Below are 25,037 nucleotides of genomic sequence, written 5' to 3'. Positions count from 1 at the left end.
CTTTTTAGGCTGTTTCCAAACTGTAACCACTCTCCTTGACACGATGATTGTGCCATTGTGCATGCCAAACCAAGAGCTCTGCCACCACATTTTAGTTGTTTCATTTTGAGACAGGTCTCACTTATAGGTCAGGTCGACCTCCACCTTGCTCCGTAGCTGACGGCTGACTTTGAACTTGATTTTCCTGCCTTCTATACCTGACTTGTACTATGCAGAGAATCATCAACCCCGGGGCTTTCCGCAAGACAGGACGGCACTCTATCACTCACCCATACCCCAGCACTGTTGTGAGTGAGCATGTGAGGATCAGAGGAGGTAAGCCATCCCACTGGTCTTCATCTCTCTTATACCTATGTTCATATGCCGAAACACTCATTTCTTGCCAAATGTGACAGGCCAAGCCTGCAATCCTCGCTCTCAGAAACTGAACAGCGGGACTGCTGCAAGTTGAACACTAGCTTGGTCTACTAACCCCAGCCCAGCCCAGGCTGCAGTGTGAGCCTGTCCCAACAACAACAACAAAAACAAAAACAAAAACAAAAACAAAAACAAAAAAAAACAAACAAGCAAAGCAAAACAAACTGTACCCACCAGGGCTACAGAGATGGCTTAACAGATAGGACCACTGACTGCTCTTCCAGAGCACAGTAGTTTGGCTCCCAGAACATGGCAGTTGACAACCATCTGTAACCAGGGATCTGACAGCCTCTTCTGGCTGCTGGAGGTCCAAGACACATAGATGGTGCACAGAGATACATGAGGCAAAACACTCAGACACATAAGAGAATGTTAAACCCCAGAACAAAAAACACCAAAACAGGGTTTGGGGATTTAGCTCAGTGGTAGAGCGCTTGCCTAGGAAGCGCAAGGCCCTGGGTTCAGTCCCCAGTTCCGAAAAAAAGAACCAAAAGAAAAAAACCAAAACACAAACAAAAGCACACCGTTTTTATTTATTTTCTATTATTTATTGGCCTCTCAGGCATAAGACTTATTTGATAACCTAGTGAACAGGGGCAGTGTCTGAGGCTGAAGAGAAGGCTCCACTGTTAAAGACTGCATGTTCCTCCCGCAGGGGACCTGAGTTCCTAACTCCTGACTCACAAGTATCCACAGACCCAGCTCTAAGATGTCTAACGCCCTCTTCTGGCCTCCACAAGCACCAACACACAGGACACTTAGTCACCCAGACAAGCACACACGTACATGATATTCAGAATACATCTCTAAAGAGAGCAATAGAAAAAAGAACTAACTAGTACCATAGTAATAAAACCTTCTGAAGGTACCCAGGTGTGGTACCAGCACTTGAGAGGCAGAGGCAGATAATCTCTGTGCCTTTGAGGACAGCCAGAGAGACAAAGTGAGACCCTGTTTCAAAAACAAAACAACAGAAATTCTCAAAGTTGTTATAGGGATGGAGAATTCAGGAATCAAAAGAAGAAAGATAGGGATTGGGGATTTAGCTCAGTGAAGGAGCGCTTGCCTAGCAAGCACAAGGCCCTGGGTTCGGTCCCCAGCTCTGAAAAAAAGGAAAAAGAAGAAAAAAAAAAAAAAAAGAAGAAGAAGAAAGATGAATCTGAAGGTCTAAGATGCCAGCCCCAGGCTGGGCTTCAACAATAGCAGGAAGAATTAAATCTTTTGGAGGGTTCTACCAGGATAGCCTTAGCCACAGTTTAGAAAACTGGGGTCCAGGAGAGGTGATCAAGGGAAAACCCACCCCTAGGAAGTAGGTCATAGCCTCCTTATAGACCCAAGGGCAAGACAGCAAAGGAGACATTTATTCTAACAGTTCCTGTCCGTGAACATGGAATAGGGCACACATCTGTGGTCCCTGATCTCAAGAAGCTGAGGCAGGAGACTGAAAATTCAAGGCAGCTGAGGCAATATAGACTGTGTCTTATAAGCTCTTGAGATGACCTAGTGGGCAGCATGTCTGCTACCAAGCCTGATAACCTGAATCTGACCCCTAGGACCCACGGGACCAATGGCTGCAACCACGGAGCTTATGACCCACCTTCATTTTCATACGACTAAATGAAAATTAAAACCCAGTGGGGCTGGGGAAGTGACTCAGCACTGGTAGAAAAGGCACTGGGCTGCTCTTACAGAGGACCCGGGTTAGACTCCTAACATTCACGTGGTGGCTCGCAACTATCCGTAACTCCAGACCTCCGCAGGTACCAGGTTCACAAGCGATGCACAGACATACATATAAGCAAAACACTTGTTCACCTGAAAATAAAATAAACCCGAAAAATATTTGAAGCAAATGAAAAAGTAAACATAAGAAAATGTAAACCCAAGGGGGTCTGAGAGATGGCTCAGTAGATGGCACTGATTGCTCTTCCAGAGGTCCTGAGTTCAAATCCCAGCAACCATATGTTGGCTCACGACCATCTGTAATGGGATCTGATGCCCTCTCCTGGTGTGTCTGAAGACAGCTACAGTGTACTAATATACATAAAATAAAAAATTTTTTAAAGCGAACAAACAAACAAACCAGGGCTGTGGAAATGGTCTGGTAAGGACCCTTTCTGCACAAAGCACTAGGCCTTGAGTTTAGATAATATCATATAAAAGGGAAATTAGCTGGGTGGGTGTGGCCGTGGTTCCAGCATTTCCAGGAATATGTAGAGAATGGTTGAAGAGACAGAGGGGCTTGCTGGCCTGGTGTCCTGAGCTTGATTCCCCCGGAAGTCCTATAAAGTCAGCACAAGTGAAGGGACTTCGTTTTCTTTTTTGTTTGTTTTGTTTGTTTTTTTAAGGCAGGGTTTCTCTGTGTACCCCTGCCTCTCCTGCTCACACTGTAGACCAGGCTGGCCTCCAACCCAGGGTTGTTTTGTGCACTGTGTATTCAGATGCTGATTACTGTGTGGAGAGATCTGTAAGCAGTTAGGAAGTTGGCATTGTCAAACATCTTCTGTTTCACTGTTGTGTAAGAATTGGTTTCCATCATCTCTGAATGGTTAGCAAAGAGCTGATCAGTCAATGGTTGGCTGGACAGAAGAGGAGGAGGTGGGACTTCTAATCTCAAAAAGAGGGTTTCTGGGAGGTATGAGAGAGGGGGGAGGGGAAGGGAAGGAAGAGGGAGAGCCGGCAGAGAGAGGCTCAGAGCGGAGCCAGATTGGCCCTGAGGTCACGGTGAGAGAGTTGCTGTGAGCAGATGGAGAGCTAGCGAGAGAGACTGAGACGGCAGGTAATGATGTTCCTGGCTGGGTTGCAGGCTACTTATCCTCTGCCCAGCTATAGTGCAAGAAGCTCTTTAATAAAAATATCAGGTCTTCTTGCCATTATTTCAGAGCAAGAAGTGGGGTAGAAAAGGCCCGTACTTTTACAGAAGCTGAATGTTCCTGGCATATCTGTGCATATTCATGGAGGAGGCACAGGCTTACACACAAAAATAATCATTTTAAAGCACATTAAGACCAAGCAGGGCATGTCTTTAATCCCAGCTCTTAGGAGGCAGAGGCAGGCAGATTTCTGTGAGTTCGAGGCCAGCATAGACATTTCCATGTCTACATACAGAGACACTGTTTTTTTTAAAAAAAAAAAAAAAAAAAAAAAAAGTGGGTTAGAGAGATGGCTCAGTGGTTAAGAGCACTTCCAGAGGTCCTGAATTCGATTCCCAGCAACTACATGGTGGCTCACAACCATCTGTAATGGGATCTGATGCCTCTTCTGGTGTGTCTGAAGACAGCTACAATGAACTCACATACATGAAATAAATAAATAAGTCTTTAGAATAAAAAAAAGTAAAAAAAAAAAAAGCAATAAAAACCATCCACTCCTGTTGCTGCAACAGAATAACACAGAGTAGTTCATTTATAGAGTCAGACATTGTAACACACACTTGTAATCTTAGTGTTTGAAGGCAAGCAGGAGGACCGATGCCAGCCTTAGCTACAGGAGGCTATTTTTTAAAAAATTATTGAGTACAGTCTGGTTTATATAATGAGTTTTAGATCAGCAAAGGGCTATTTAGTGAGATACTGTTTTAAAGAAAAGTCTCAGTTTTAGAGACTTAGGATGTCCAATTATCTGCTAAAGATCTCACCTTTTTTACTTTAAAATAGACAAACCAGAAAAGAAAATGAAAACATGGCCTTCTTACCCTGTAGACCAGGCTGGCCCCAAAGCCATTAGCTCTCTTCCCGCCTCGGCTTCCTGGGATTGCAGGAAGGAGTTGTCGCTGCCCATTTATCCTTTGTTTTTATCAGACTACAGTTTTCCAAAACAGATTTCTTCTTTTGTCATTTTTTCATTGCATATAGATGCCTGAAGTGCGGGGGTGGGGGTGGGTGGTGGGGATGGGGTTCTTGGGAAGTCCGGGAACTGGAATCTGTGAGCCACCTGAGGAGAGCGATGGGAAGCGAACCCAGATCCTGTGAAAGAGCAGCGAGTGTTCTTAACCGCAGAACAGACCCCAGACTCAGTGCTTGAACCTTCAGAGGGCAGAAGGGAATGTTTTTTGGCTCTTACAAAGGTTAGAAAGACTCTGTCCCTGCCAAGGCCACACCAGAAATACAGTGTCCAGCAGAGGTGGGGCTGTAGAGGACCGTCTGCGCTTCACCGTGCCTCCTGCGTCACAAGAGCAAAGCCCATCTATCTATACAGGAGGAAAAAGTCCTTTTTCGATTGCTGCTGCTGCTTTCTGATTAAAGAACGACACAGGAGACGTTTCAGGATGTTAGAAAAGCCTCAAGGAAGAGGGAAACCTGTTTGAGCAGTTTTACGGGGTGAGTTGTTATCTCTGCCCTCCAAGGGCCCTAAAGGCACAAAAGCTTTTTTTCCTTGGAGCAAAAGTTTCCTATTTTAAAAGAGAGGCAACCGCCCAGGGCATCGAGATTTTAACTCATTCTTTTTCCCTTAGAACTGCAGGGTTTCCGTGGCAAGTCAAGGGACTGAGGCTGCAACCCCGCTTAGAGCTTGTTTCCTGCCTCCTTCTTTGGTGCCTTGGGGCTCTGGATACAGGGTTCTGGGTGCCTGGAAGTCCTGGGCTTCTGAAGGAACCCAACAAGAGGTGAGACCAACCAGGGACAAAAGTGGGGATCGAATCTAGGGCAGTGGTTAAGTTTTGCACTGCTGTGACCCTTTAATATAGTTCCTCATATTGTTGTCACCGCCCTCAACTACAGAATTATTTTTTTTCTTTTTCTTTTTTCTTTTTTTTTCGGAGCTGGGGACCGAACCCAGGGCCTTGCGCTTGTTAGGCAAGCGCTCTACCACTGAGCTAAATCCCCAACCAGAATTATTTTTTTTTAAGATTTATTTATTTATTACTTATAAGTACACTGTAGCTGTCTTCAGACACACCAGAAGAGAGCATCAGATCTCAATAAAGATGGTTGGGCTGGAGAGATGGCTCAGCTGTTAAGAGCACCCGACTACTCTTCCAGAGGTCCTGAGTTCAATTCCCAGCAACCACATGGTGGCTCATACTCATAACCATCTGTAAGGAGATCCAATGCCCTCTTCTGGTGTATCTGAAGACAGCTACAGTGTACTTATATATAATAAATGAATAAATCTTTAAAAAAAAATATGGTTGTGAGCCACCATGTGGTCCCTGGGATTTGAACTCAGGACCTCTGGAAGAGCAGTCAGTGCTCTTACCTTACCACTGAGCCATCTCTCCAGCCCCGGAATTATTTTTGTTGCGATTTCATAGGTGTGATTTGGCTGCAGCCAAATGGAAAATGTATACACTTTGGAGACAGGAGTTTGCTGAAGGGGTCACGACCCATAGATTGAGAAGCTCTGATCAGGGTCTGGGTTCCTGGGTTCCTGGTAGGCAAGCACCTCCATTGTGCCACTAAATTCCATCGCCAGCTCTGAGATGACTTTCAGGACAGATCTTATGTCTTTTTTTGTTTGTTTTGTTTTCTTCACTTGAAAGCAACAAATGATTTTTTTTTTTTTTTTGGTTCTTTTTTCAGAGCTGGGAACCGAACCCAGGGCCTTGCGCTTCCTAGATAAGCGCTCTACCACTGAGCTAAATCCCCAGCCCCAAAAAGCAACAAATAATTTAACAACACTTCTGTTTTCATGAGCTTAGAGTAGAGGCGACCAACTAAGAGGTCAATCTAACCTCTACAATCTCTAAGGAAGTTCATTGAGATGGTTCAGGGTGCAAAGGCATTTGAATAGAATCAACACCTGCAGATTAATTATCTTCTGACTCCCACATAAATGCACACCCACACACACATTCACATGCACACACACACACACACACACACACCATGACCAAAAAAAAAAAAAAGGCTTAAAATAAAAGAAAAAGGTTTAAAAAAATCGAACAAAGATAAATAGGTATGTTAAATGAGAAAAGACACAGGAGGACCACACATTTCCAAAACACAAGCTGCACATCTACAGCAGGAAGAGAAGAGCTCAGACAAGTGTGTCCCTAGAAAGGCATGCTGCATCATCAGCGTGACTGAGGCCAGGATGAAAATACGGGTTCTCTTTGTGGAAAAAGCAGAAAAAAACAAACGAACAAGTATGGTATGATTTGTTTACAGGAGTCAGATTCATAAACACAGAGTGTGGTTGCCAAGTAGCCATGGCTGGGAGGGGGGCGTGGGGAGTGTGGGAGAGTCCTACGCTGCTTCAGTCTACTGTGACAGATACACACACACACACACACACACACACACACACACACACACAGAGAGAAAAAATTTACTTTATCCAGGCTGGAGAAATGGCTCAGAGGAAGAGGGAATCCTGCTTTACAGAGAATCTGAGTTGGATTCCCAGCACTCACATCAGATGGCTAACAACTGCCTGTGTAATTTCAGCTCCAAGGGATCTGATGTGGCTCTCTCCGAGGATGCCTGCATATCTAGAGAGAGCGAGAGCAAGAGAGAGAGAGAGAGAGAGAGAGAGAGAGAGAGAGAGAGAGAGAGAGAACCTTTCTGGCTGTCCTAGAACTCTGTAGACCATGACCATACTAGCTTTGAACTTGGAGATCTGCCTGGCTCTGCCTCCCAAGGGCTGGGGATTAAAGGCATGTGCCACTCTGACCCTCCCCTCTCATTCTTCTTTCTCTGCACTACTCCCTGGTTCAGCAGCATTCAGTGGAGCGCCCACCCCACCTCCACTGCCCCCTCACAGCTCATTTGTGACCAGAGTTGGTTTGTCACTCTTTGGCCTGACCAATTGGGTTTGGCCCTGGAGCAAACTGGGCTTCATGTCCATGGGTTGGGATGGCCTCTCGTCTCAGGAGTCACTCCAGGTTAGACCATACCTCCATCAAAATCAGTGTGGTAAAACTGGGCCTCATCCCAGCAACAGGAGAGTTCCGTTCCTCTGTAATGGAGCCTGGGTGGTGGGTGCTGCACCTTCAGTGGGGCCCTGACCTCTTACCCTTCTGACTTACTCCCAGGGCGTATTCTGAAACAGTGGTCACAATTTGATTCCCAAAAAGAAATGCATTTTCTTTTGTAACACAAATGTTTTCTTGCCTTCAACTAGATCAGGAAAACCAGCTACTGAATGACACATTAAGTCACACTGTTCCTGTAATCTAGAAAAGAATGCCAAGATTTCTTTCCTTAAGAAAAACAAATATGTGCTAGAGAGATGGCTCAGTGTTTAAGAGAATTGACTGTTTTTCCAGAGGTCCTGAGTTCAAATTCCAGCAACTACAACCATCTGTAATGAGATCTGATGTCCACTTCTGGTGTGTCTGAAGACAGCTACAGTGCACTTATATATAATAAATGAATAAATATTTTAAAAAATAAAAATTACCACGTGAATCTAGTGCCCGGGGAGGTCAGAAAAGTGCATCATATCCAGTAGATGGTTAACAGCCACTATGTGGTGCTGGGAATTGAACCCTGGTCCTCTGGAAGAGCAGTGTTCTTAACCACTGAACCATCTTTCCAGCACCTCAGATTCCTTATAGCTAGACTTCATACTCTTGTCACAGGACCCTCAACTGTGAGCAAGCTGTCATGCACATTTTTCTTACATACACAGTCCCTTTTACACAGTCTTCCGTAAACTCAGCCCTGAAAAGCATCCTGGATGATCCTTCCTCTGCACACTCAAGGCCCTGTTCAGTCTCTGGCTTCTCTGTTACTAGCCACCCCTCTGCTGCTACCTCCCCCTTCTACCTCTCCCTTCACCCTCTCCTTCCCTTGTGCCTGTGGGTTGCCCCCTCCAAACCCAGATACACACACACTCTCCCAGATGTGCCTAGGAGCTTCATACAGGCACTCGGGGAACCAGTGACAGTGGCGCTTTTCTCCCTCAGAGAATATTCTTCCCCTTCTCAAGGTGGTGAGTGGGGACTTTGATGTGGCTAACCTGTCCCCAAAACAAAAGTGTGCCAGTCTTCTGCCCAGCCTAAACTACTAGACACATCAGACTCTATTTCCCTTAGTCCTGGGGGGGGGGGGGGGGGGAATAGCCTTCCCTAGTTCTTCAGGAAAACAAAGGCCTTTGTATCCCAGACTGAAATTACAAGGTTAACATGAAAGGTTCTTGGCTGTCTTCTTTGCCTTTGTTCGTAATAGCTCATTATCCAGGGCCACTGGGCGACTTCCCCACATCTGGTAGGACTGTAACTCGGAGTAACTCTTAGGAGACAAACAAAAGGATGTGTAGGAGAACCTCTAACAGATCCAAGTAGAATAAAGTATGCCTGAGACCTACCACAGACCGAACTTTACAGCTTAATAACATTAACAGGCAATTTCAGCTTAATAACATTAACAGGCAATTTAAGTCTGGTACGTTCTGTCATGATTATAATTTAGTTTCAACTCTTTTAAAAAAAGTGGTAAATTTGTTATGTTGCTTTATGATAGGACTTAAGGAAAAAGGAACCAATAAGAAAGAAAAAATGTAAGCCTGGCTCGATAGGTATCCATGCCTTTAATTCCCAAGGAGGCAAAGCAAGGAATCTCTGAGGTCAGTTTACAACCCAGCCAGGGCTCCATAGTGAGACCCTTCTCAAAAGAAACAAAAAGTAGGAGAAAGGAAGGAGAGTGTGGGGCTGGGTGCTCAGTGGTTAAGAGAATGCTCTTCTGCCCGTTCTTTCCGAGGCCCTGGTTCAGGTCCCAGCAGCAGTATGGTGCTGCAAAACCCTCTGTAACTCTACCAAACCCAGCGTCTTCTGGCACCCGGGACACTGTTCTCATCCACTGAGCCATTTCTAGAGCCTCACACTCAGAGTTTGTTGACAGCAACTGAAAGAGAATCCAACCATTTTGAACCATTTACCCTAGGCCTGGTCTCCAGGGAGGTTCCTAGGTAAGCGCTTATAAGTTTTTTTTTTTTTTTTTTTTTGGTTCTTTTTTTTTTTCGGAGCTGGGGACCGAACCCAGGGCCTTGCGCTTCCTAGGTAAGCGCTCTAACCACTGAGCTAAATCCCCAGCCCCTTCCAGGGAGGTTCCTTAAACCATCCCTAGTCTGAGGCCTTTAAGGTCCACACGGTGGTGTCACAGGTTTACATTTCCTTTGGCATCTGTGCCTGCCTCCCACCACGCAGGACCTGCTGACGACCCTACAACCGACATTCCCTCACTCCTGACCCCACGGCCCTATCCCTGATCCCTCCCTCCCTGAACAGTCCCACTCAGTGCTGACCTAGCTCTACAAGACGGCCTTTGTCCTCGGCAGTGATGTGACCTTGCTAATCTGTGTGGGGAGTGTGGGTGCCCCTCCGTGGTGACCGAAGTAAGTGCTGAACTAATCTCAGAGACTGTTTGGCCTCTGCTCCTGAGTAAGGCCTTTGTTGCCTCCAACCAGGATCAAAAGGAGTTACTCTTTAACAAGGCCTGGCTGCAGCCTGTCCTAGGGCACCCGAAGAAGCCACTGTAGAAGAAGCCAGTCTTTAATGAGCAGGCTCACAGACGGGAGTTTGACCCGTCATGACCTTGGCTGCAATACACCTGTCCCACAGAAGAGACAATTCATACTGTAAAATCTCATTTATCAGCAAAATAATGAGATACTGCCCAGTCATCCATGTCTCAAGGGACAACTCCCATGACATGGAAACACTGACTTACCACATTAGCTAAAGGAAAAAAACCCAGATGTTTCTAAGAACTTCAAGAGTGGGGTAGAGAAATGGCTCAGTGGTTAGTATGTTCTAGAAGACCTGAGTTCAGGTCCTAATACTCACCAGGAAACCCACAATTCTAGCTGCAGGGGATCCAGTCTCTCTTAGGGCAAACATACTCACGTGCACAAACTCACACTGAGGCACACACATACACATAACTTTTTATTTCTCGAGCCAGTGTTTCTCTGGCTGTCCTGGACTTGCTTTGTAGACCCCCGCCCTCTGAGCCGTGAGGCTTGTGGAAATCACGTAGAGCACAAACAATAGGCAACTGTTCCTTCCCTCTTTGCAAATTAACTAGTTAGGGGATGGAGAATGGCTCGGCAAGAACACTGACTGCCCTTTGGGAGAACCTGGGTTCAATTCCCAGCACCCGTGTGGTGGCTCACAGTCATGTCTGTAACTCCCGTTAAAGAAAAAGCATGACAGCTAGCTTCTGGCCTCTGTGGGCACCAGACACACATACAGTACAGACAAAACACCCATTAAAAAAAAATCACAAAATTGTGTGCATGTGTGTATGCTTGTGTCTGTGTGCATTTGGGTGATTGAGGTGGGGTCATCCAGTTTCCCGGTGAGCACTTTTACCCTCGGGGCTGTTGACTTCCTGGATTTGCAGGTTTTGTTGGAGGCCTGGGCCCTGCCTGGATCTTATCACACAGGCCTCAGGCTGCCACAGTTGGCTGACTTGCACTCTTGGTTCATCATGCACCTTTGGAGGATTCATTTTTGGGAGAACTCCTTTCTGCTGCTTCTGTTGAGACACACAGCGGCTGGAGCCCACCTGGAAGGAGCATGCTACCTTGCTAGTAGACACTAGATGGATTGGGGACAAAGGACAGCAACCTATGTCCCATTTTCTCTGGGTGTAAGTAGGAGGTCCTTTTAACTTTATTAAGCTCTGGATAACAGGACCTATCAGAACTGTTCAGCTCAGCACTGTTCAGTCAATGCGGGTGGCAAGGGGCCTGCGATGGAGTACCCTGGAATCTGACTACAGCTGGATATAAAGGCTCAGAGCAGCCCCAAGTTTGGGTTTCTGTGCCAGAAGGCAGAAGTTCATGTGTGATCCACACGCTTCTGCCTCTCACGTGCTGAAATTAATGGCCTGAGCCACCACTGCCCAGATAAAATAAATCTTTTTAAAAAGCCTTTCGACTCTTGCCATTAGCAAAGAGAAACTATCAAACAAGTCACCGTGATAACCTCTACTCCAGATACTGAGTTATAATAGTATAAAACCCATACTATCCTGGCATAACACCTTGGCTGTCCAATCTTGACCTGCCTTGTATTGTAAAACTGCCAAGCCTGGGTAAGTTGGAGACAATAGATCTTAAATTTTCACAAGACCGTTGGATACACAGCAATCTATAGAGCAGTGCTTGTTTTGTGCCTGTAGGACATACTCTTGGCCTGTGTGTTATGTTGTTACATCGTGGACCCCTGTGCAGCATTCCCCAACACCAGATCAAGTTAATGAAACAAACAAAAAGTATTGTTTTAAAAACTGCTGTATTCAAAGTCAATAATAAACTTTAAGGTAAATAAGCTTTAAAACAAAAGCTTAGGAGCAAAAATAAATAATTTACATAACTCACTAACCCAGTTTTTTTTTGGAGTAAATCCATTCTCAGCCATAGAACTATAAGCCTAGGCCAGACCCGTGGGAAACTCTCATAGTTGATTATCATAAAAAACAGTAGCAAAAAATCAGAAGGCTGAATAGAATCTTTAACAACCCAAACAACAGATATACTTTGTTTTTGAGAAAGTATTTACTCTGTAGCTCAGATTAGCCTGAAATTCACAACATAGTCCAGGCCAGTCTCAAATTTATGTATGCCTCCTGCCTCAGGTCTTTAATGCTGGGATTACAGGCACAAGCTACCATTCCCAGCTTCAAACACTGGATTTGATGTTTAATTTAAAATAAGCAAACTTTGTAATTTTATACATAATCCAATGTAATGCTAAAATAATCAGCATTTTAGCTTGAAGAAATGTTATATTACAGGGATGGGAGACTATAAATGAAGTCTTCAAACTTTGAAATACAAATAAAAATGGGTGTGTAGTAGGACAAAAAAATCCAGACATTAACTGGAGGGACAGCTGAAGGCTTGCATCCTTTATTTTCTGTGATGGCTTTGGAGTTATGATTGTTTCACATGTAGAACCTTCAGCACATTAGATACAGCCTTTTTCTTTTTCACAGTAAGTTAAAAGCTCATCTTGACTGTGTTAGGACCTCGCTGGTCTTACGGGTGGCCTCACAAGTCTGCCGTGTGACCAAGAGAAACATGAAGAACTGCCACAGGGCTCTCACTTCATTCTTCCTTGTACACAATGAATCACCGTGGGAATTTATTCCAGGGACTATGTACACAAAAGTGTCAAGAAGAAAACGTTCTCTACTCTCGCATAAAAATGTGTCCAGTGCTTCAGGAATGGGACTTCTGCTCTGCCGGGCCGGGCTTCAGGAATTCTGCCGCAGAGATGAAAGGCTCTTCCTCCTGCTTTATTGCTCTGTGGTTCTGAGTATTAATCATCCAACCCTGGCGTCTCTCCTTGCTGGATCCTAGATGCTATTCTAATAGCTTCTTCCAGAGATGGCTGCTCTCCAAGCTGAAACCAGAACACACACATCAAACATGAATAATCCAAAGCCCTAACCTGGATAATGCCAGACAGTTGTTAGATGGCAGACTTGCAAGTTCACATGTGAAGTCACAGCCAATGGAGTGGCTCCTCAGCAGCTCACTTCTATACCCATGTACTAAGGAGAACTAACCAATGGCTACAATTTTCTTGTCCATCCAGTAAACATAAGGAGACACCACCTCCCCTCTACAGAGGGTATTTGCATCTGGCATGTGGGATTTTATGTTCTCTACTGTGAACTAGGAGGGCCTTCCCCAGCAAATGCTCTTTCTATGTTTTCTAACACGTTTCAGTTTTTTGTTTTGTTTTGTTTTGTTTGTTTTTTTGTTTTTTTTTTCCTTCTTTTTTTCGGAGCTGGGGACTGAACCCAGGGCCTTGCACTTGCTAGGCAAGTGCTCTGCCACTGAGCTAAATCCCCAACCCCACGTCTCAGTTTTATACAGAAGGTTCTCCTCCAAGGAGTAGCTCCCTCGTGCTTTATAGAAACCTGTCTCCTTAGATTCCATCGTGATGGTGAAAATGGCTGTCTGGGTACATAAAAAGGTACATGTCTAACAATTTTTTCTTTTGGTGTAAGTTCTCCAAGAATATGCCAAGCAAGGGTGGAAAAGAACCATGTCAGTTTATGTTTTGAGTAAGGTCTCACGTAGCTTAGGCAAATGACCTCAACTTCTGTTCTCCCTGCCTTCACTTCTTGATGTTCAGATTACAGGTCTGTCCACCAGGCCTGGCTTCTGTGGTGCTGGGGACAGAGCTCAGGACCTTCTAAACAAGCACTCTACTGAGCTACACGCCTAGTCCAGGGTGGTGGTTTGTTTTGCTTGTCTGAGGAAGGTTCTCTCTATATAGCCTGGCTGTCCTGAACTCACTGAGATTGCCCTCACCCTGCCTCTGCATCCTAAGTGCTGGGGTTAAAGGTGCATGCCACCACTGCCCAGCTTCTGGGCTTTTTTGTTTCCTTAATTAAATGTTTTCTTTATTTACATTTCAAATGTTATCCCCTTCCCCGTTTTCCCCTCCGGAAACCCCCTGTCCCATCCCTCCTCCAGCTTCTGGTCTTTTTGAGATCACCTCCATCACAGTGACTGTCTTACATGTACTATATTAATTTAGGCACCTGGATGGTTCTGCACATGGTATAAACACAGAACAGCTACGTAAGACCCAGAGTTGCCAGCACTGCTGCTGTTCACCTAATCTGTACTCACCTGAACTGCAATCTGGGTGCCATTGGATGTTGCCACTAAGGTCAGAGGTCTGGTTTCTGTAGTTACTAAATGATGGCTATGTGGCTGGTGTCCCATTTCTGAAGAGGCCGCATGGAATGCTGCCAGGTCTTGAGCTACAATTGCAACCTTAAGTAGCAAAATGAACAAAACACATGAATAATTATATCCATAATTCAAAGAGGTTAAAGTCCATCTTGTGTTGGGTACAGAGATGTATAGGCCTTACTTACTGTTGGGAAAGGGCGCATGCACTATCTAGGCTATACTCTCATTTGAGGAAGTCAAGGCTCAGAGAGACGGAACTTAACTACTATCATGAAGCGAGCCAGTGGCAAAACAGTTACAAGACACTGGGAAATGGATCTGTCATGCCTAACTCTCAGGAGAAGAGGCCCTTGAGGTTCTGTTACCCTAAGTAGATGCTGAGAAAGTTACAAATGTCAACTAATGCACACCACACATGCTTGCTTACTCCTGAGTATGGGTCAATTAGACAATTAGACTCCCATCTAACTGAGAGCCTGGAAGGACAGGTGGCATTACTGATCAACGGCACTGTCTCCTTAGACACAGTCCCCACCTGAGACTCATGGATCTCGGTAGTGTATCCTGAAGCCTGTAACTAGATAGGTTAACCCAGCCGCAGTTACAGCTTAAAATTCTATTATTTTTATTTTACGTGTGGGTGTTTTGCCTGCATGTGTGTCTGTGCACTCCTTGTGCACCAGGTGGGGAAGAAGGCCAGAAGAGGGCATCAGAGTCCCTGGAACTGGAGTCACAGATGGTTATTAGTTGCCATGTGGGTGCTGGGTCTTGAGGCAGGTCCCCTGGACTAACAGCCAGTGTTTTTAACCACTGAGCTATCTCTCCAGCCCTTTTTTGGTGGTGGTTTTGATTATTTGCTTTTTTTGTTTGTTTGTTCTTTTAAGTATAGAATAGTTTATTTGGGGTATAGGGAGGGGAGTTAAGAGGGTAGTAAGGGGCAGAGAATCCCTGGCTGGCCTAGAAATTGGTGTGTACACCAGGCTGGTCTCAAACTCAAGAGATCTGCTTGCCTCTGCCTCCCAAAGTGCTAGGACTAAAGGCCTGCACCTGCATGTCTAGCTGTACGTGTGTGTGTTAAATTTACTTCTAATGTGTTTGTGTTTGTGGAAGTACATGCTATGTATGTGTGAAGGCCAGCTAGGTCACAGGCAGTTGTAAGTTGCTTATTGTGGGTGGTGAGAACTTGGTTCCTCTGGAAGAGCAGCAGCACCCACTCTTAACCACTGAGTTGCTTCTCCAATTACTCATTTCATCCTCCTGTGAACGTTATGGTGCTGATGTAACTCTAACTCTTATTTACAGATGGAGAAAAAAATAACACCACAGACTAATTGGCTAAAGAAGTTATAAAACTGGAAGTCAGCCTGAAGTTCACCTTCCCAAATAAGAATGTACTGCCCAGCTTCTGAGCAAGTTTTGACATTGCTGAATGTGTTGACCAACAGTGAACAAAAACAATTACCTGCTGTCCTTCTGTGCCCTCAGCAGTGACCATAGCAACAGAATGTGTTCCTGCTGAGGAGATGACTGCATCGTGAGTGGGGACTGTGATGGGTGTGCCATCCTGTGTTACCATGGTGATGGTGTTGCCAATGGCCTGCATGTCGGCTTGAGATATGTTGACCTGCAAATATGGTGCATTTTACAAACCAGTCAATACTTCATTACATTTGGCAATCTTAACTAAGGACAGAGCCTAATCCTCACATAAGCTTCCTCTGTAGGAGCAAATAAACTTTGTAATGGAATATAATCTTTCATTCACCAGACAAGTCTATGTCTAGTTGGTTTTTGTATGTGTTTTAGACAGGGTCTTTCTGTTTCCTAGACTGGCCTGTAACAGTAATCCTCTTGCCTCAGTCTCCTGCTTACTGGGGATACAACTGCCAGCCACTACTCCCACATTTCTGCTGTAATCTCGTATCTTCAGGGGTCTTGGGCCTAACTCTTCCTTCTCCAGCCATCTCTACCTTGACACCTTGCACTCTCACCTTGCTTAAATCTGTTCCCTTTTTTCCAGATTTCCTGTGTGTACTTCACCTTTCAACTTTTTTTTACAGACTTTTAAAATGTATCTTCCATCATTCTATCACCTCAACTCTGCATCTGACATGCCAACCACTACTGCCTTGAAATACCAAAAGCCCTGTTTCAAAGAACCGAGGCAGGGGTGTGTGTGTGAGAGAATTCCAGGCCAGCCTGAGGTACATGAAACTCTGTTTTAAAAGGAAAAATTATGAAAAGAAAGAAAGGTGGAGTGTGTTAGCACACACCTGTAACCTCAGACCTTGGGAAGTGAGGCAGGAGGATTTCCCTAAGTTCAAGTCCTGGTTTACACATTAGTTTAGGTCAGGGTGGCTACCTTGTGTCAAAAGTCACCAAACCAAACCAAATCAAACACACACACACACACACACACACACACACACACACACACACACACACAAAAAAAAAAAAAAAAAAACCCAAAAGTATACTGACTCTAGGAAGCAAGTTCTAATACAGATGGGCAGGAAGAAGGTTCCCATGGGAGACAGAACACAGGAGGGTAGAGATACCCCCCTAGTCCATGTGCCTTTCTTTCTCCCTTTTTACCAAAACCAAAACAACTCTAGTAAACACTTCAAAATCACATGAACGCTGAGTTCTTTTAGGTTATTGGCACCTACAAACAATGCCACGTTGAGCTCTCAGAGAACAACCAATTCCACTACTCTTCCTCAGAGAATTTAGAGATTCCTACTGAATCAACCGGACTCAATGAAGTCAGCTAAACACCTATGGCTTCTGGTAAGGAGAACTGCTCCAATATGTGAATTTTATAAGCGTTCCCTAACTTGCTTCCCAGGATGATGTCACCATGTCCGCACCACGCAGTCAGGCTCTGCTGATTTCTCATCCTCACCCCTGGAGGTAATTAGCTGCCAAGGCCTGGCCCTTCCCTGCTATGCTCACCTGGACCTGTTACCTGCTTGTCTGGGACAGGGTCCCACCATGCCATGTAGAACAGGCTGGGCTGGGACTCACTTGAGACTTGCCTGCCTCAGGAATGCTGGGATTAAAGTCACTCACCACCACACCTAGCCAGACCCATTAACGTTAAAAATTATTTTCTTATGTATTTGAGCATCTTGTCTACATATACATGTCTGCACACCAGATGACATCACATTCCACTATAGGCAGTTATAAGCCAGCATGTGAGTTCTGGGAATTGAACTTAGGATCCCTGGAAGAGTAGTCAGTGCTCTTAACTACTGTACCAGCTCTCCAGCCCAGACAGTACTTTTGAAGCTCACAATCTCCTTGGGGTCCTGATCTTTGTCACTCCACCTTTGAGCCACACCAGCTAATGCCATTTGGATTCTATGGATGTAAAGCCATACCAGGAAGTTTGGTAAGGTAGGACAGGTCGAGAACGGGAGCCTTGGTAGACACACATCTGAGGCTTAGGTGACTCCCAGCAGCTTGACAGACTCCTGACTTGAAAGAGACTTGACTGTGGTTGAGTAGACCCAAAGCAGAGTTCTCCATGCTAATGAGGTACCTAGAGGCCCAGAGGGCGTAGCCAGACACTCCTCCACGCAAAAGGTATTTAATCTCAGGCACACCCTGAGAAGTGGGGTATGTTTTATGCATCCATTTCTACCACGACAGTAAACTGTTTAGAACCATGGTCTGCCTCTTTTCATCAAGATCTGCTGTGGGAAGCCATGAAGAAAGCCTTCTACAGAGCTAATCTCCTGTAGAAGGCTTCTCTGCCCTCCCAGCTACAACTACCACCAAGCCAGTAGCTGCCATGCCAAGGACTGTACCCGCCACCCCCAGCTCCTGCATTCCTACCTCTCAGACTGCACTTTCCCACCTACACATGTCTCTTCCCTACAGTCCAGCACCCTCCCAGCAGGGGGCAGCAGTGTGCACAAAAGCTCCAAGTACCACCTCCCCAAGGCCTACAACCCTATATGGATGAAAATGTCCTCTACTGTTATTACTTCAGACAGTTCTTTTCAGCAGACCATGGAAGGTCTGTGGGAGATCTACCACTGCTGAGAGGTTGTGACCCCTTCCCCTTGGGGACGAGCTTTCATAGGGGTTGCCTAAAACTATTAGAAAACACAGATATTTACATTACAATTCAAAACCAGCAAAATTACAGTTATGAAGGAACAACAAAAGTCACATTATGGGTAGGGGTCACCACAGCACGAGGAGCTGTATTAAAGGGTCACGGCATTAGGAAGGTTGAGGATCACTGGCCTGGAAGTTTAAGTCCAAATCTCATGCTTTGCTACTCAAGAGTTTCCTCCATGAGGACCCAGCCTTTCAATTCAGAAATATATTTCACCTCCTTGGCCATTAGCAGGTACTTACGTGTTGAGTCCCATCCTGCGATATGAGTGTGACTTGTTGACTCAACCCAGACTGGGTTACTGTGGCTACTTGTGTAGATACGATGTCCTCTCCTTCTACACCTGTAACATATGTGATCTGGGACCCTTTAAGAACATCATCACCTTGACCTGTTTAAAACAAATGAATAAATTACTTGACCAGCCAACCGACCTATTAAGACAACATTAGAGATTTTAAATATGAAACAGAAAACTGAACTGAGAGCTAGCCCTGGCCGCGGATGCCTGTCATTCTAGCACTTGGGAAGTAGAAGTAGTTCAAGGGCAGCCTTGGCTACACAGGCAGTTCAAGGGCAGCCTTGGCTACACAGGCAGTTCAAGGGCAGCCTTGGCTACACAGGCAGTTCAAGGGCAGCCTTGGCTACACAGGCAGTTCAAGGGCAGCCTTGGCTACACAGGCAGTTCAAGGGCAATCCAGGTTGTCTCAAAGAAAAAAAAAAAACAAAAACCCCAAAACCAAAACCAACCAACCAAACAAAAAAACCCAAAAGAAAGCAAAACCCTGTTTTTATACTGGAAACCCTGAACAGTCTCAGAACCTCTTCTTCACAGTCCACTTCACGTCTGCTAGGCTGGGCCAAATCAAATCACAGCAAACCCAACCCGACCTAACCCTCCATCTACTTCAGTGTTCTGATTTGGGAGGCCTCTCCTTTAAACTTGGGTGTGATGGTTATGTGATACTGTGCACATATGTACAGGGGACACAGAGGGGAAGAATTATATACAGAGAGATTTGCCCTCTTGGCAAGGCAAGTCATTATCAAGCTCCTGAAGTCAGTTAAGAATCATGAAGGTAATAAAAGAGTCTATAAACATGAACCACAAACCAGAATGGCCTGTACACACAATCTACTGACCTACTCAATCTTTTACACACGTGACTGACAGCAATCTATCAGTACACAGTGACATCACTGTGTAAAGACTGTGCAATGGCTATGCAATGTAATGACTATTTGTGCTGAGGTTAATCATTTACGCAGTGACTAAACAGGACTCCATCTAGCTCAGGCATTTTTTTTTCTTCCACAAAGAACCAGCGAGTGAATGAAGGTTTCAGCAGCAGAACTACTAGAGCAGGTGACTGACTGGGAGATCACTGACCTCTCTCTCCTCTCAACACTTGTCAGCTCCCATGGAGCAAGGAAGAAAGGGAAACTTTCCCTCTTTAAAGAAAATCTTAATATTGTACACACTAAATCTAAGAATTAGTATATGAAGGATTTCAGTGTCAAATGTACTGTTGTGTGTTCAGATGGCAACAATCACTGAGGTTGATGTTCTTACCTTTTCTTTTCATAGTTTTCTATACACCATTATTCCCAAAGGTTACAAACCCAGAGATCATGTCAGGGAAAGCATAAATTTGTATTTTTTTTGAAAAGTAATCATAGTTGGGTTTTTGTTTTGTTTTTTTCTTTTCTCCCAGGGTTTCTCATTGTAGCCCTGGCTGTCCTGGAACTCACTTTGTAGTCCAGGCTGGCCTGCTTCTGCCTCATAAATGCTAGGATGAAGGCATATACCACTACTGCCTGGCCAATCATAGCTTCTCAAATATATTCTATTACAGGCTATTTTCCAGAGTGGAAAAACTTCTTATGTCTATCGACATATAAGGAGGAGACTAAAGAAGCTTGGAAAGACATGCTGTACAATGTCTTATAAATTACATCTGACATTATTAAAGCCTGCTTCTTCCCATGTGTGTGATGTGCATGCATGTACATGCAGAGGCTGGGAGTTGACATGAGGAGTCTCCCTTGATAGCTTTCCATATTATTCATCAAGGCAGGGTCTCTCAGTTGAGCCCAGAGCTCACTGATACAGCTAGTCTAGCCAGCCAGCATGCTCAGGGAGACCACCTCTGAATCCTAAGACTGGAATTACTGGTGAAATTCCAATAGGCATTTGTGTGGGTTCTGGGGATCCTAACTCTGGTCCTCACAGCTGCTGCTTGCACAGCACTTTAACAATGTGTCATCTCCCAATCCCCATTTTTTTTTCTAATTAAAAGGATTTAGCAGTTATATCTTAGCTTCTTTCTTGTTAGCAACTTCCAATTATGAAGTATGTTCTCATCACCCGTATGTAGTCAACACTGTACGACGTCTTCAGGACTTACGCCTCCCAGTGAAATGGAGGCTTCTACTCTTTACCTAGGTGCAGTTGCTCATGCCTATAAGCCCAGCATTTGGGAGACTGTAGCAGGAAAACTATTTGCAATTCAGGGCTAGCCTGGGCTACAGTAAGACTCTGAGGGAGGGTGGTGAAAGAAAGGGATGAATTTTGTATGCCCCTGGGTGTGAGACTGCTTAGAGGGTTTTGGCTAGGGAGCAAGCTCGCACTAGATACACTTGAGCAGATGGTACTTCTCTACGAACAACTTTTTTTTTAACTTAAATATTTCTGAACATTTCTTTTGGGTGCTGAAAATAAGAAAAGAAGTCTTCGTTTTTCCCAGGCAGAACTGGCCAGGCTTTCTGCAGGGTGTCCAACGTGCTCTCCTCGTAGATCTCTTGTAGATCGATCGCTCAGACTTCCCCACGTGCCAAACCTTCCTTTTATCTCCAAGTCTCCTTCTTCCCTTCCCTCCCCCCAGGCATTCCTTCTTTGCCTCCTTCACTCCCATTCGCCTTCATAATCTTTCCAAGAACACAACATTTCTTCAGGAAGCGTTCTCTGCTCTCCCAGAAGACGCTAAGTTCTCCCTCTTCTACAATTCAGAGCATTGTGAGAATCAGGCTGGCATGATTATATGAATGAAACTGAAGGTTTAGAGAAGACAGCTTGGGTTATATGCTCATAACTGATTTTCCAATGCTAAACAGATAGAACTGTTAAAGCACTTACCTGGGGGAGGCTCGAAGAAGGCTTCCTGCTCCTCCTCAATGGGCTCTGTGTCATTGTGGGCTGTCCGTTTGTGCATGGCCAGTGTGGAAATCTGTTTGTATGTTTTCCCACAGTGGTTACAGTTGTATGGTTTAGAGTGAGTGTGAACGACATGATGTTTATACAAACTGGAATATTCTGTAAACCGTTTGTCACACCCAGGAACTGTACAGACATATGGCTTTTCTCCTAAATAAAGAAGACACACAAAAAGGTCAGTTTTTAAACAGGTAGACGGTTACTCCACAGCTGTAAAAACAGACAGGCAAACCATCTGTCACCGTAGCACAGTGGCAGAGCACTCGCTCAGCATGCATGGTACAGAACTCGACCCTAGTACAGGGGAGTGTTTGTGAGGTGTCCCTTTTCATCCAAAGATGAAATAGACATAAGAAAAAATCCCTTATGGTTTTAACTTGGCTCAAAAGTAGTCTGAGCAGCTGGAGAGATGGTTCAGTGGTTCAGAGTGCTTGCTTCTTTTCTGAGGACAAGAGTTCAGTTGTCAGCACCCACAAAAGGTGGCTTAAAACCAACTGTAAGTTCATTTCCAGAAGACCCAATACTGTTTTCTGGTCTACATGACACTACACTCCTGTGCACACCCTTTCCCTCATATGCATAAGGGCATGTGGCACACAACCATAATCCCAGCATTCGGGAGGCAGAGGCAGTGTCTGTTCCAAGCCAGTATGGATTACAGTGATTAAATACATGCAACACCAGGCCTGACTCCAACTATTACTGAACCTGAAGCTTGCTGGTTTGACCAGATTGGCTGACCTCCTGTCACTGCCTCCCCAAAGATAGGGCAACAGGTACACTTTGCTGTGCTCAGCTTTTTCTATGGGCACTTGAATGCTTGTACAGCAAGTGTTTATCAAGGGAGGCAGCCCATCACAGTATCCGGTACTCTAGTGTTTGTATGACTTGTATGATAAGTGTGTATCAAGTGAGGTGGCTCTGTAGCTATCACAGTGTCTGGTACTACAGCATTTAACCAACGCTTTCAGTTTGGGGCTAGGTACAGGAAGAGTTACAAACTAATCTTTAACTCTCCTTGTAAATTAAGAAAAAATTACGTATACACGTGTGTCCCTGTATAGGTGTGTGCACATGAGTGCAGGTGCCCAAAGAAGCCAGAAGAGGGCGTCCCCTTGAGATGGAGTTACAGGCAGCTGTGAACCGCCTGATAGGATGTGTGAGTGTTGGGAACCAAACGCAGGTCCTCTGCAGAAAGTTGCTCTTGACTGACTATCTCTTCAGCCCTTTATAAATAAAAACTAACAACAAAGGATTTTGTTTGTTTGTTTGAGACAGTTTTTCTGTGTAGCCCTGGCTGTCATAGAACATAGTACATAGAGCCGGCTGGCCTCCACTTCGGAGACCCTCTAACCTCTCCTCCTAAATGCTGGCAGTAAAAGTATGCGGCACCACACCCAGCTAGTTATTTAATTTATGTGTATGGGTGCTTATCCTACATATAGGACCATATACCAATTGTGTGCAGTGCCCAAAGAGGCAGGAAAAGAGAATCTTTTTCTCTGGAAGTGGAATTACTCATGGTTTTTAGCCTCCATGTGGGTGCTGGGAACCAAGTCTGGGTCTTCTGTTTTTGTTTTGTTTTTTTTTTCCAGAGCTGAGGACTGAACCCAGGGCCTTGCACTTGCTAGGCAAGTGCTCTACCACTGAGCTAAATCCCCAACCCCATGTCTGGGTCTTCTGAAAGAGCAGCTTTTAACTACTAAAGCATCTCTCTAGCTCTTGTTTGTAACCTTTAAAAAATTATGTTCACTTACTAGTGTGTGTGTGTGTGTGTGTGTGTGTGTGTGTGTGTGTGCGCGCGCGCATGCATGCATGCATATGGGCTGTCTTGCCTAGCCTTGAAGAGATTTGAAGTGCCAGGTTGGGAAGGGATATGGGGTGCGGGGAGTACCCACTCAGAGAAGCCTCCTTCTCTGACAGGAATGACAGTGGGAAAGGGGCAGTGACTGGGATATAAAGTGAATAAGTAAAAAAAATAAATAAATTAAACTTTATAAAAACTTGGCAGGTGATTTTTTTTCTTTCTTTTTTTTTTTTTTTTTTTTTTTGACACAGGGTTTCTCTGTGTAGGTCTGGCTGTCCTAGAACTTGCTTATCTTGAACTCAAAGATCCATCTGCCTCTGCCTCCCAAGATGTGTGGTGCCACCACTGTCTGAGGCAGGTGATTTTCTTTTTTCTTTTTCTTTTTTTTTTTTCCGGAGCTGGGGACCGAACCCAGGGCCTTGCGCTTCCTAGGTAAGCGCTCTACCACTGAGCTAAATCCCCAGCCCCGAGGCAGGTGATTTTCTAAACAGGAAAATGGCTGTCAATTACAACTTGGAATATCGGCCCAACTGCTATTTAGGCTGCAGCAAAAACCACCACTAGGTGGCACCAAACAGTAAAAGGGAACACTTTCACTGTAAGCCTTTTTTTCCCCTTTGTTTTTAAGTGCCCACCTATGGCTGGCCTCACCTTCATTATATCTTATATCACTGAAGATGACCTTGAACTTCTGATCCTGCTTTTCCAGCTGCCTAGTGCTGGTATTCTGATGCTCACAGCATTCTTCCTTCACGAGCTTGAGCTCCCTCCTAATGGCTGTATTGACTCACCTGAGCACTTGATTACATTTATAAATGTACTGTTTTATATTCTGAATCTTTCCCTCCCTGTCTGCTTGCTTTCTCTCTTTCTCTTTCTCTCTCTTTCTTTCTATAGTTCTGGGATCAAAAAGAGACCCTTACTCAAGCAGGCACCGAGGCAGTTACACACCTGCCTGTGGCTCTGCCTTCCCAGTGCTGGGACTAAAGGCGTGCGCCATCGCAGGTGAGCTCATCAAAGTTTGAAGCTGCTTAGCCTCCTCTCATTATGTGAGCTGGAAGGAAGAGAATAGCCCAGGCCTTGAAAGACAGGGCAAGACAGAGGCAGTCATTACCTGTGTGTATCCTCACATGGTTTTTATAATTAGTTGCGCTGGCAAATGCCCTCCCGCATCCTGGTTCTGTGCAGTAGTAAGGTCTTTCTCCTGTGTGTGTCCTAATGTGTACTTTTCTGATATTTGACGTTGTAAAGGACCGACCGCAGCCTTCAATAGGGCATTTAAAGGGCCTTTCTCCTAAAGATACAAAAGGGAATAAATTAAACAGTGGAAAAAAAAAAAAACAAAAAGAGATACACAGAGATGGAAATGTCACTTGGCTCTGTCAAATGTCTCATCACAGGGTCCCACCCCATCTGCAGCCTGCTGGCTGCCCTCAGTTTCCCTTCTAAGCACTGTCGTGTTTCTGGAGAGAGCATCTTCTACTCAAAACTTGGCATTCAACATTCATCAGTGACTGTGACTTTGGAAGACAGAATCATTAAGTAGGCACATAAAAAATGGAGCTGAGAAAAGCATGCACCAAAATGTCAGAGGAAAGATAAAAGAAAAACAGGAATAGAACTGAGGTTCAACAAGATGGCTTAGTGGGGATAAATGCTTGCTGCCAAGCCAACCCAACGGAGCTGGATCCCTGGAACCTAAAGGTTAGAAGTGAAGAATCAACTCCAGAAAAACTTCCTAACCCCATCATGTGTCATGGTGCACACATACGCATGCATGTACAAAAGTAAGTGCAATGAAATTTTATTTTAAAAAAGGATTAAGTACGAACCATAGGAGTCCCAGAGCTGATTTACTATTT

The 25,037-nt window shown here is 44.9% G+C and overlaps 1 protein-coding gene and 1 long non-coding RNA gene across 5 annotated transcripts in view; one reads left to right on the top strand and one right to left on the bottom strand.

Moving 5' to 3' along the window:
• The first annotated feature begins 4,349 nt into the window (after positions 1–4,349).
• LOC134483773 (uncharacterized) lies at positions 4,350–16,458 on the top strand. The gene is made up of 2 exons (XR_010060746.1): positions 4,350–4,736; positions 4,871–16,458. It is a non-coding gene; the product is annotated as an uncharacterized LOC134483773 (long non-coding RNA).
• Positions 11,583–25,037, bottom strand: part of Zfp143 (zinc finger protein 143) — a 35,858-nt gene continuing 22,403 nt past the window's right edge. For all 4 annotated transcript variants that reach the window (XM_006229994.3, NM_001012169.3, XM_039082727.2 and 1 more), the window contains exons 11-16: positions 24,290–24,469; positions 21,291–21,518; positions 18,397–18,545; positions 15,485–15,646; positions 13,957–14,103; positions 11,583–12,712 (exon numbers count right to left, since the gene is read on the bottom strand). In XM_006229994.3, the coding sequence (XP_006230056.1) occupies positions 12,629–12,712; positions 13,957–14,103; positions 15,485–15,646; positions 18,397–18,545; positions 21,291–21,518; positions 24,290–24,469 (950 nt within the window). In that variant the 3' untranslated portion in view covers positions 11,583–12,628. The remainder of the gene's footprint in view (positions 12,713–13,956; positions 14,104–15,484; positions 15,647–18,396; positions 18,546–21,290; positions 21,519–24,289; positions 24,470–25,037) is intronic.

Source organism: Rattus norvegicus, chromosome 1 (genome assembly GCF_036323735.1).
Source record: "Rattus norvegicus strain BN/NHsdMcwi chromosome 1, GRCr8, whole genome shotgun sequence".
NCBI classification, from domain to species: Eukaryota; Metazoa; Chordata; class Mammalia; order Rodentia; family Muridae; genus Rattus; species Rattus norvegicus.
Note: the sequence above shows the minus strand (reverse complement) of the source record. Positions and strands in the feature narration are given on the sequence as shown.